Here is a 13,930-nt window from a genome sequence, read left to right as displayed (position 1 = left end):
TTAAACATTACTTCATTAATGAACTATTGTACAGTGAGTAGGATGTAGATATAAAAGCGTTCTCATTATATATAGTCAAACCCCACTATAGTGAACATCGTTTAAAGCAGGGCTCGAAAAAACTCAGAAATTTTACCCGTCCCCGAGGACGGCATGTCCAACAATGTACCCGTCCTCATTTGAAACTAACCTCTAAATAAATAAAAACATAATTTTCTCTTATTTATCAAAAACATTTATATAAATTGCACAATGAATTAGTAGTTACTGGGATTACAAATACTAGGATTACATTATACAGGAATAATAGAAATACTAGGTTACTAATAGTAACCTAGTATTTATTTCATGAAATAATTTAAATGACAAAAGTCGAGTTATCTGGAATGTCAATTTATCCGAGGGTAATGCGTTTTTTTGTTGTTTTTTTTTAATTGAATCAAATATGACGTTTGCCAGTTCCACAATCAAGCCAATGATTTACAGAGGTTTCTGCGCGGAAATCTGAAAGGGTTTTTCCATTTAGGTGGATGTTCATAATTGCGTTTAACGCTTCTTGTTTAAGACCAGTACGTAATGCTTATTTTTTTGTAAGTTCATTGCTGAAAAGCCTCTTTCAACCGCTACAGTACTCCCAGACAGAGAAAACATCAATTCCACCATACGCAGTATGTTGCTGTATTTCTAGATTAGAGGGTCATTTTAAAAGTGAGGCGCTAGATTCTTGTAAGATAACAAAAATTGAAAATGTATCACGAACATTAACGGGAAAATGGCCGTCTGCGCGGACGTCGGATTCGAGAAATTCGTTGTCCGCAGGGAATTTTTGACCGCCGAGGACGGGCGGTTTTTCGAGCCCTGGTTTAAAGTGAACGAAATATTCGCTCCCGTTCCATGCTATACACGTATAATATTATTTTTTGGGGATATAGTGAACCAAATGATGAGAGAATATTGGATATTATGAACTTTTTCCTGTCTTCGACTGATTTTTTTCACCTCATTTATTGGTAATTTGTAAATTTCTACGTGAAATACATATGCTAAAATTTGTAAATTTCGACGTAAAATACATATGCCAAAATTTGGAAATTTCTACGTAAAATGCATATGCCAAAATTTGGAAATTTCTACGTGAAATACATATGCCAAAATTTGGAAATTTCTACGTAAAATACATATGCCAAAATTTGGAAATTTCTACGTAAAATACATATGCCAAAATTTGGAAATTTCTACGTAAAATACATATGCCAAAATTTGGAAATTTCTACGTAAAATACATATGCCAAAATTTGGAAATTTCTACGTAAAATACATATGCCAAAATTTGGAAATTTCTACGTAAAATACATATGCCAAAATTTGGAAATTTCTACGTAAAATACATATGCCAAAATTTGGAAATTTCTACGTAAAATACATATGCCAAAATTTGGAAATTTCTACGTAAAATACATATGCCAAAATTTGGAAATTTCTACGTAAAATACATATGCCAAAATTTGGAAATTTCTACGTAAAATACATATGCCAAAATTTGGAAATTTCTACGTAAAATACATATGCCAAAATTTGGAAATTTCTACGTAAAATACATATGCCAAAATTTGGAAATTTCTACGTAAAATACATATGCCAAAATTTGGAAATTTCTACGTAAAATACATATGCCAAAATTTGGAAATTTCTACGTAAAATACATATGCCAAAATTTGGAAATTTCTACGTAAAATACATATGCCAAAATTTGGAAATTTCTACGTGAAATACATATGCCAAAATTTGGAAATTTCTACGTGAAATACATATGCCAAAATTTGGAAATTTCTACGTGAAATACATATGCCAAAATTTGGAAATTTCTACGTGAAATACATATGCCAAAATTTGGAAATTTCGACGTAAAATACATATGCCAAAATTTTAAAATTATCTATTGAGTGGAATGTAATCATAAGCATTTTTTCTTGTTTGCTTCTTTTATCTCACTTTCCCTAAATAAAGGTCATCCTTGGAATTTTTGTACGCAGCACGAAGAGTCATAAAAAATATAAGTTAACACAATTTTTGTTACTACATATTGCTTTTTAATCATTTTTTCATTTCTTTTTAAGGGTTATTTATTTAAATAGTGATGTGTAATAATAGGGTGCAGTTCGGAAATATTAGTTAAAACTATTTGCAGTGCGGATATAGTGCACTTCCAGTTACAGTGAACCGAAATTTTGGTCACTTGAAGGTTCATTATAGTGGGGTTTGACTATATATACAGGGTCTTTATAATTAAAGTTCCACTTTGAAATGGCTATAAAAATAAAACTACCCGACCAAATGTCATCAAACTTGGTAAATGTCTATAAGAGGTCATGGGATTTTAGTTCCCGCAACAAAAAAACAAAACAAAAAAAGTTCAAAATTCACCACCAGCGGAGAATGGCGCTGTATACAATAGTGTTAAACAAATGTGAAATATGTAAATTTGTTTTACACGATTTTTACCGTAAATTTGCCGTAAACCTTGCGGTGTCATTGGACCTCGGCGTTTTCCTCTAACAGTACGGAACTTTTGTAAAGCCCTCCGTTCATTGCTGTCGCATTCATAGTAACATTTCACGAGCAAAGCACGGTCTTGCATGGTAACAGACATTGTCGACTCAGAACACTGACAGCTCAGACAAGGCGCCTCACTTTTATAACTGCAAAGTCACATGACGTGTAAAACAAATTTGCATATTTCGCATTTGTTTAACACTATTGCATTAAGTGCCATTCTCCGCTGGTGGTGAATTTTTGACAATTTTTTTCTTTCTTTTTTTTTGCGGGAACTAAAATCCCATGACCTTTTATAGACATTTACCAAGTTTGATGACATTTGGTCGGGTAGTTTTATTTTTATTGCCATGTATCTTGGCCAAATAATACATATATATGAGTGAGATATGCTATGGAGAGCAGGGTGCGTAGCGTTTTTAACAGGTGCTTATTTTTGATTTTATGTTTTTTTAAAAGTCCTTGAGGGTGCCTTTTTTTATTCGCGGTTTGTAAAAAGTACTTAATTTCCTATCTTGAATTTTATGGATTTTATGTTGATAAATTAAGAGCTTTAAATGATAGATTTAATGATGATTTGATGATGATTTTTTTTCGAAAGTAATTAAAAATTATTTTCCGAGTGCTTACAAGAGTATTTAAAAGTTGCTTATTTTTTGTTGAAAAATCTGGCTTCGCACCCTCGAGAAGTTTTCTTTCAATAATTTGTTATCATCTTGATATTTTGACTTTTTCTTTCCAGCAATTGAAATTTGTGGCTTACTCTCTATGTTTGCCTGAACTCAAATTTTTCTTTCTTCTAAATTTTAAATTAGTAATGGAGATGAAAATGAATTTGAGATAAAAAGTTTCTTTTAAGTACCCAGCAAACTATGAAAATTTTAGAAAAGTAAAAAAAAAAACACTCAAAATGTACTTTTTGTAACTAATTATCTTATCTCTGGATGGATACCGAAATTTGAAAAAAAGGCGGTACTTGAATAGTGCCGTAACTTCGCCCCTCGGGGCCCTGTGGCAAAAATTTTTGACCGGGGCCCTTTCAATAACTTTTTGTACTCCATCTACCGTCATTTAAGTTATTTATATCTTATGTTAGCGAATACATTTATGAAAGCAAGTTACTTGTTCAGATATAACTTGAATTACAAAATATTGTAGGTTTTTCACGTGGCTAAATACAAAATTTGAATCATCCTGAGAAATTAAATTTTAAGAAAGTCGTACGTATAAAGTCGTACAAAACTAGATTTCTCAGGAACTATTCAACCAATTTCGCACAATTTTTTTTTTAAATTTTTCCCTGTGAAATTAAATGATGCAAAAAACTGTATACCTTAAATTTATTTTTCAAATTCTAATCAAAATTTTTCAGACTATTATTAAATAATAAATATTTACTAAAGTTATTTTTTGCATGGAATTATTTTTCGATAAAAGAATTTTTATAATTGTGTGTAAAACGTTTTTAATTTCCTTTAAAAGCTCTCGAGCTATGACGAAATACGAAAAAAGAATTTCCCAGATTACGGCCCCCTCTATATTACGGGGGGTTAGAAAATCGAATCTGTTGAACAAAAGTTATGTTTATTCAGAGAAAGTATGTTTTTGCATCTGATTACGGAATTTAAAATAGTCTGCACTAGATAATTAGCATATTTGAAGTCACACCCTCGAACCATTAAGACAGAGTCCTATGGTGAATGTTCCCTCAAAATGCACTTTTTGTAACTAAATATCTCATCCATGGTTGAATTCCGAAATTCAAAGAAAAGGCGGTACTTAAAGCTAAACAATAGATGAGAGGTCAAAAATGTTGCTATTTCTGCAATATTTTTATCACAATGGAACACAATATTTGCGCTGATTGAAAAAGTTTTTAACAATTATAATGCAGTCTTAACTATATTGAAACCAATGATTTTATCCTCGTTCTTAGTAGTTGGGAGTTAAGCATACAAAAATGCAACATTTAAAAGAATCATTAAATAATTGAGAGAAATTAGGAAAAAATATTGCGAGAATAAAGTGTGGGACAGAGGGGAGAAGAATATAAGAAGAAATAAATTTTCTTTGGTGCTGCCATCTGTTGTGTTTAAGTGTTAGTGTAGTGCTAATAAGAAGAAAACTTTAGATAGACCTAGTTTTTAATTATCTGAGTTCAGTTAGGCTATTTCTTTCAAAAAAGTTTAAGAATATTATGTCAAAAACTTTCCAGCAGATATATCTTCAGAATGGAATAAAACAAGAATTAGTAAAAGCGTAAGGCTACGTTCCTGCGTTAAATTAGGTGTTTTAAAGGTGTTAGGTGTTTCAAGATTCCTTGTAAAATCTTAGTTATCAGGTGATCGGCTAAAACAGGTTTGCACTTGTTTATGTTTGTGTATCAATTGCTTAACATTGTAATGCAATATGTTAAAAATAAATACAAATAGGAAGTATATAAAAAAATCTCCTGAATAAAAACCCATTGCTTCTATGTTTAAATATAAAAGTATTGCCTATAAACTCGTGCAAGACATGTCATTATTAAAGCACTACAGTACGTCTAATGACTTGGTCTAATTATTATAATACACTAATATAATATCTAATACAATAAATATTCTATAATTATACAATATATAGTCTAATTTATCCAATCGGCAAATTTATAATATATATCGTCAAATTTAACCCATTGATAAACGAACGTATACAAGTTCAAACATTCGCGTAAAAAACAATAAAGCTGTATAGTATCACCTGATATTTAAGATTTTACACAGAATCTTAGAGTTCGTCAAATAATTTTACCAGGGACTGTCACGTCAAAGTGCAGAGTGTATCAAAGCTAAGTTAATGAAATGAATGAAAACTAGGTGATCTAACTGGTGAACTTCTGGTTTACTGGTGATTGGTGAACTTTTCTGTTTCCTCTTTTTACAATGAAGGAAAAATAAAAAGGAACAATAAAAGAACGCTTTCTCACACTTAAAATTGCCACTTTCATGAAGATAAAGAATATAAAACTAAAATAAATGCAAGTAAATTTCACACGATAAGCTAAATATTTTAATATAAAAAAAAAATCATTTATTTAAAAAAAAAAGGAAAGATTTTTTTTTTCCCTTTTCGAATTTCGAGTTCAAATCCAGCCAGCCGAAGATTCCCATGACTGGTGCACGTTATATCTATCGGGTGAAAAAATCCTCCATGTTCATAAAACAAATTATACTTCTGTTGTGGTGAATTGGAGATGGGTCGTTCTCTGGTTCAGGTCAAAATTACTAACTGTGGATGAATGGGATCGGCCCATAAACGAGTGTGACGTATGGGTGAGGCAGAAGTTGATTTCTTGGTCATAGATGACACTACTGGAAAGAAAGAACCCGTTGCGATAATGGATTGCGACAACAACAATAGAGAGATATTGCAAACAATGATTGACAAACTAATGATTGCATTCTTAACAATTTTGAAAGTACCCCTGCAGAAATAATAAATAATTAAATATATTAATTCTATTTTTTTTAATAAATTTAAAAATGCAAATTAATTTTTAAAAAAATAATTATGTTAACGAAATTTGCTACTTATAGGTTCTAGGGATTATAAAGTCAACACTACGTCAGATTTTGTTTATTGCAGGACACCGGCCACCGATAATTCACGCGCAATATACAAGTGCAATATACTGATAATACACTTGCAATACAATGCTAATACGCGTGCAATAAACCAATAATTCACGAGCAATATACACCTGCAATATACAGAATACACGTGCAATATATCGGTATTACACGTGCAATCATTAATGATAACTTAACGTATCAAAAAACGAATAATATGAAAATAATTATTAGATACTATATCATTGTCAGCACTGACTAACAAAACATTGCCTTATGTAAAAACAACACAGATTAGTTTAAATGGAAAAATATCGCGATCAGTATATAGTTAAATATCGATATTTTTGACGATACATCGAGATATTAAAATTCTTACTGACTGGTTATAGGGGCCGACTTCTCGGGAAAGGAGTTTTATAACCGATATGATAACCGAGANACACATTTTCTTCGTATTCGGTGGAATGTGGGGAGCATACATTGGAATCATCTGGTCACAACTTCGTGGTAAGTTCTATTTTATATATATATATATATATATAACCGTTGTCGAGGTATGATTTGTTATGGGAACATGGAAGAATTTGTGACTCGACAGATTTAACGCGCATCAGTCACCACTTACTACACGGGGAGTTTTAGGGGGGGGACCCAAGACCTCTTGAACATGGTCCCAGTGCCCTACCAACCAGGATATCCCGGCCTAAATTTCATACTTTATTAAGTTCATGTTTTGCGATTAGCAATTAAATTATTTAGTTAGAAGAAAAATCGTAAAAACAATGAGAGAAATTTATCATTTGTCAATTTTAATCTCTGTATAGTCCGGCTTTCAGGAGAATTCCTCCAGACATCAATCTCGCTTATTGGCTGCTACCATGGTTATGAGGAAAATTCACTTTGAATAGGGGTGTGGGGTGAATAATTTTGTTTTGATTCTTGCATTGGTCAGCGTGAGTAAACCAATCTAGACCTTTCATTCCTCTATTGCACCCACATTAGAAATGTGCTCTCGCTTGTTACACTATTGCAGCAGACTGCCCCAGACTCTTAGTCTCGAGGAGTTCTTCTCAAAGTCGGACTCTTACCGACATTGTCAACCGTCATCTATGAAAAGGTACTCCAACATAGAATCGAGTTAACATGTCTTATATAGTGAATTAGTGTGAAGTGATTAGTGGCTAGTGAATTAGAATTATATTTTTGTAGAGGTTGATACACTACACAGCATAATACTAAATTGCAATTGAAGAACAAAATACGAACCTTTTTGTTCTATAACATCGGTCGAACGTTTCCCTGATGAATCTGGTTCTTCCACTTCTGTACCAGGACTAGATAAGTAACAGTCTTTATCGGAGTAACTGGTACTGTTACTCGTTACTCCCATAATGGGATCACTGTATCCCATCTTCTCATCCGTTGACTGGACATCTACTATAGACGGGCAATATTTAGAAGATTTCCTCGAGGGGGGCAGGAAACATTTGCCCATAGACTGATATCTGCTTTGAAGGTAGGCAAATGCCCTGGTGCTCAAATCTTCGGAAGATTTTGCCAGCTGCATGGAATCTGAAGCAGGATTGAGCACGTGGGAATCCTGCAGTCCATGGTTAGACAACATGGGATGATGCATGGGTAGGAAGGGAGCTGACATGAAAGGGTAGGAGTTCATGGGATTGTACATGAGAGGCATGGGGAAGCAGACAGATCCAGATAGAGCACCGTAGAATGTGGATTGGGGATTCTTGTTTACGTCGTTGTAGGGATTTGGATCCATCTTTTCGTTCGTAAAGTCGACGATCAGTTAGTTGTGTGATTGCGAAGAAACTAATTCTCCATTCTTTTGAAGAAAAAAACCTGAAATGAAATCAAAATATACAAGTGTTAATTTTATATCTAAATAGATGGGTGGTACAATATGTTAAGCATTATTTTTAGTCAGAAATTAAGCTTTATAAAATGAATAGAAACATCAGGAATTAGATTTCAAAAATATGAAAAGCGTAAAATCGAATTTTTCTTCTTCTCTTTTTTTGTTAAATTTTCGTTCATTTGAAAATCTTATGTCGCCTTAATTATTTTTTTTCTTCCATTTCTTCCTTTCAAATTTTATACTCTAGTTAAATTTTCATGTACTTAAATTTAGTTGAAGTACTCTGTAGGAAATTCGAAGTAATGGATAGGAAGCATTTGATGGGATATTCGGCTGTTCAAGATATTGGAGTGCTAGACATCTGCTAATGAGTCATTTACTTTTTTATCTAATCTATTTCATTTGCATATATTCTTCTTGTTAAGTGTTTTGTCAATTTCTGCCATTGGAAATTTTAAAAAAATTTAAAAAAAAATTGTTGAAGTGATTCTAGTGGTTCCCCTGCGGTTGAATTATGACTGCCATACCACGAGAGAAACAATTCGTGGCTAATTTTGCTTCACACCTTCTTGATTCAATTTAAATATAGAAAAAGCGAGTTTAGATAAACCTAAAGATAACCAGGAAGTTTCAAATGCTTCCAAAAAATCAAATCTGATTGAGCATCAATTGTTTGCATTTTAATATTATGGAAATATTTCTTCTGCACTTGGTTTTTCATGGTATACTCCAGGTTTTTCTGTGAACTCCCTTTTCTTTAAATTCTAAAATGTCAATGGAGGCGAAACAGAATCTACTATGAAAATTTTCTCCCGTGATATAGTATCCTCTCAAAGGCTAAATAAAAATCTACAAATGTTTACATAAATCTAAACGTATCATTTTGACTCATGTCAAGATTTTTTGCGTGGACCGTCTAAAAATGTGACATTTACTGCCTTTTTTTCCTATATCAACCATAGGCGTTTTTGGCTGGGTGGGGGGTTCATGGATATATGCCCCCACCCTCAATAATTAGAAATCTTTAAAGGACTCCCTTAAGTCAAATGAACAAATTTGCATCAGCTATTATTGATTTAAATCTATCAAAGTTAAAAACAAGAAAGAACAATAAATATTTCTGCTCTTTAGCAGATATAATTAATTTTATATTGCATTCGAAAACTATTGTGACTGTGTATTTAAATTTCGTCCCGTAATTAAGATTTCGTTTCGTTAATTAAAAATTGGAAACCTGCAGCGCCCATGAATTCCCTTTATTATAAAAGAGAAAAAAACTATTTTTTAACCGGGTACGTAGCCAAATCTTTCAACCAAAAATAAGCACTTTAAGTACTTTTGAAGCACTCAAAAAATATTTTTGAGGACTATATACATTAACAAAATACAAAATAATTTTCAAAAACTTTGCTCAATCATGATAAGATAACTAGTTTCTGACAAAGAACTCTTTTCTTGATTATATTAACCACCATGATAAGATCGAGAGATTTTTCGGTTCGGTTTCAGAGAGTGAAAAATGAAATGGAGAATATCTTGCAAAATGCAGCAGAGTTGTACATGAGAGTGCAATTATTTCACTGAATCCAGCTCAGTAGAAGCACATACGGACTCGCAAGTGTTTCATCGAACATGTAAAATGATTGGCTCTTTCATACGCTATGGGCCGACGACACATAGAAATAGATTGCAGTTGAATAAATTGTGAAAACGTTGAATAGAACACTGTGAAAAGCATGCTTTTGCATAATATGCGGCGAAAATCGACATGGTAAAGAAAAAATCTCATTTTCGAAAAGGGAAAATTAAGCACTTTGAAAAAGCACACCCCATGAAAAGTACCTTTAGGAGTTTTAAAAAACGAAAATATGCACCTTTAAGAACTTTTTAAAGACGTGCCATGTTTGATACCAAAAGTAATTTTTAAGGAATATCTTAAAAATTATAATATTTTTTGTCAAACATCATTTTAAACTGATTGAGAAAACTTTACGTTCTTGTAAATTTCTGTAATTTACGCATAATAAAGACCAGTTTGATTTAAGAATGAGAACGATATGAGTTTCATTCGAAAAGCAATTTTGATTGTCAAATATGCAATGAATTGCAAGTCTTATTTCTTCCCTTTCACCCCCATTCAGAATCGTTCTTTTAAAGGATGAAAAGGGATTTCTGAAAGAGATTTCTGCCTGGGAGATTTGGCACATAGAATAAAAATATCCCTCCTAAAAGGCGATTCAACGCATATATATGTGTGTTCGATTTCTTCCTGCCATTATTATTGATATCGTTTGCTTGTTTTGTTCCCGCGTGATTGTTTCTCTGCCTTGGAACAAGTGGGAAGGATTTTGACGGGAAACCCAAACACAGAGAAAAGTGTTTACGCTACGGGAAAAAATGCCCGGGAAATTATTTGTAATCCCGTTCTCTAAAGGTGAAATGCTTTTCTTTGCGGATTGTATTTGCCGCCCACATATTTTTTTACCTATTATTATTCTAAGAATTTTTCTTTTCTTCTTCTATGTGTGTGTGTGTGTGAAATTCAGAATTGTCGAATTTCATCCCAAAGAATATGAAATAGAATAGAAATGGATGCATGGCTGTCAACATGGATGAGAAAAAACCCAGTAGATTTTATGAAATAATATAAATTTCACGACAATTGTTGCATAATATACAAAATATTTTACACACGGGGAAATTTAAGGATTTTTATAGTCATCAAAACAGAAAAACTGCACTATTTTCCAGTTATGATTGACATTAACCATGCTTCAAATATCATTCATTGCCTTATGTTTACTCATTTCCAATAATAGGCATTTAATTCATGAAAGATAGTTAAAAGATTTTTTTAAATAATTAAAAACAATTTTTATTTAATCTGAAAAAAAATAAACTTAACATTTTAGAACGAAAACAGTTTTGAACTGATTTCTATAAATGAGGTTCACTTCATTATACTTTAGTAATGCTTATTTAAATATTCAAGAAAGCAGGCAATAATCTGTACACAAATTCCAATATGGATTTTTTTCAGGAAACTAACTCAATTTCAAGGAATTTTCGAAAATGTACAAAAATCAGGAGAATTTTAATGGAGCCAGTAGACAAGCAAAAACTGGCAAAATCCAGTAGTCTACTGAAAAATCCAGTAGAGTTGGCAACTATGAGGATATATCGATTAATATATCGAATAACAGTTTGACTCTTTGCAAAGTGCTACTGACAATTTCCAAAGAGCCCGCATAATTAAAAAATTCTAAAGTTTTTATAATTTAGAACATTTTAATGTAGTCACTTTTTATTCTAATTACAGTGAGCCCATACTCATTTAGGCTGATTAGGAAATATATATAACTCATTTTTTCAAGTCGAGATCCTTACAAATACACTGGTGTATTAAATTAAGAGAATTTGCAGACTGGGTCGATTATCTCTAGAACTACTACACCGATTTCAATGACATTTGATATGTACATACATTGATATAATACAAAATAAATAACCATTCTACAATTAAAATACTCACACATGATCATGCGAGTAACACTCGGTGGAGTCGGAATACATAGAATTGCCAGAGGAAATGATTAACTGCCTTATTTCAAGTAGGAAATCACGCTACAAGGCCTGTATATCTGTAAAAGGGGACCCTACCTCAAATTAACACTTTTTTTTTTTTTACAATCGCTGTTTCATACCTTCCAACGAGTGTTACACGTGATCATGCGTGTATATTACAATTGTTGAATGTTTATTTATTTTGTTTTGTATCAATGTATATACATATCAAATTTTATTAAAATGGGTCCAATAGTTCTAGAAATAATGGACCAGGTCTGCAAATCTTCTCTTAATTTCTTACAACCAGTGTATTTCATGAATATCTAACGAGGGGAGGTAAATTGCGATTTGCTTATTTTTTTGCTGACAAGTTTGGAGGAAAATTTTGAGCAGTGATCATGGAAAACACTGAAATCCTCTTTTTTTTTTTTTTTTAAATTTTTGTGAAAAGTAAAATAAAAAGGCCGCAAAAATAATGACACGTTGAAACATTTCAGTAGATAACTAGACTTTGGAACTCGAGGAAAGAAACAATTAAAATCGCAAAAAAAAAATGTTTTTCCAATATATAAACGACCTAATTTGATAATATTTAAATCGACCTAATAACTGTTAAACGATCAAATCTGAAATACTTCACACACAGAGTAAAAAGCGCTTATTGAAAAAAGCTTTATTAAAGGCTTATTGCTAAAAGTTTAAGCAAATTCAGTCAAATTGAGGGAGTCCTGCGAAAAAAAATTAATTTTAATGATTCCAATAAATCTAAAATGTATGAAGCAGGTCAGAATTCTAGTTAACCTAGAGCATTGCAAACTTAAGATGAAAAAAAAAAAAAGGAAAAAAAGGGAAGGAAAGATAGAAGGTGAGTTTTTAAAATTAAATGCCAGATATGTTTAAATTTAAAATCAATTTCTAAAATTCAGAAATAAATTTTAAATTTGTATGACAGGCATATCCTATCTATTAAATATAATTCGTATAATTACCCAAGTCAAAATTTTTGATGGCGTCATTGATCATTGATGGACCAACATAATCTTCATGGTAATTACCAATAATTCCGTCATGGATCATTATTTTTTTTGATGGTAACCAACATAAGTAACCATCACCCCAATTTAGGAATTCGGACTGGTTTGTGATGGTCCAACATAAGAATAGAAACTTGTTTTGATGGTTTGTTCATGTTCAAACCATCAGAAATTTCCATCATAATTTTCTAGAAATCAAATGTTAGAATGATGATGAACAACCATCATTTCAATGTAGGAATTCCAACAGATTTATGATGATCCAAGATAATAATAATTAAAAAAAAATTAAAAAAACCATTTTATGTTTTGATTGTATATTTCTGAGAACCAACAAGAATTCCCATTAAACTATCATGGAAATGTATAGTTGGAACCATCACTTCACTGTTAGCTTGAACTTCTCTTGATGGATATCCATCTTCTAGCTTGAACTTCTCTTGATGGTTAACCATCTTCTAGCTTGAACCTCTCTTGATGGTTAACCATCTTCTAGCTTGAACTTCTCTTGATGGTTAACCATCAAAGTATTAAAGTAACATTTTCTATCATAGAATGATAAAAGTTCGTTGTCATATCAAGAACCGTGAACACATAATGGAAAATGATGGATGATGGTGGCCATCAAATGATGTTGGACCATCATGAGTCGCACTGGAACCACCATCAAGAATTTTGACTTGGGTATTAAAGAATAAAAATTAGTACAAAAAGTATTATATATATATCTCTATATTAGGAAATCAGTTAAGAGACAGTTTTCAACTCATCAATTTATTGTTGTTGTCAAAGGCATTTCTGCCTCGATAATGACGAAAACAATCATCAAACAAAAAGTTTCTTTTTTAATACCTCTCTTCCTGTAACAGCTGAAATTTTATGTAACGTCAGATCAAAACTATTTTCAAAGAATGGAAATGTTCATAATTTAATGTCCGGAATTGGCCACTAGACGAGATTTATTTAATATATTATAATGAATATGAATCAAAAGCTATTTGCCATATTTTATTTTATTTTATAACCGTAAAACAGGAATTTAGCTGGTAAATAAAACAAAGAATCGAATAATTAAAGATTAATTGTACTTAAGACAGTCTTTCACAGTCTTGCATTTAATTTTTATAATTTATAACTGTCGTTCAACAGTCAACCCAATTTTTTTTTTTTTACGATTACTAATGTTCAACTTCGTAGCTTTGTAATTTTGAGACAAATTCAGGAGACAAGGAAACTCCTGTATCAAGTATCGGGGGAAATTTGCCTCCGGGGATGATGGAACTAAC

General features: G+C 31.8%; 1 protein-coding gene across 2 annotated transcripts in view; it reads right to left on the bottom strand.

The window, feature by feature from the left end:
- The window catches only part of LOC107451065 (E3 ubiquitin-protein ligase RNF220), a gene marked incomplete at its 3' end in the record, with an annotated part of 62,425 nt that overhangs the window by 25,579 nt on the left and 22,916 nt on the right, over window positions 1-13,930 (bottom strand). For both annotated transcript variants that reach the window (XM_043052718.2, XM_071180811.1), the window contains 1 exon segment: window positions 7,434-8,027. In XM_043052718.2, the coding sequence (XP_042908652.1) occupies window positions 7,434-7,947 (514 nt within the window).

Source organism: Parasteatoda tepidariorum, chromosome 1, assembly GCF_043381705.1.
Source record: "Parasteatoda tepidariorum isolate YZ-2023 chromosome 1, CAS_Ptep_4.0, whole genome shotgun sequence".
In the NCBI taxonomy this organism is placed as follows: Eukaryota; Metazoa; Arthropoda; class Arachnida; order Araneae; family Theridiidae; genus Parasteatoda; species Parasteatoda tepidariorum.
This window is presented reverse-complemented; position numbering and strand designations above follow the sequence as displayed.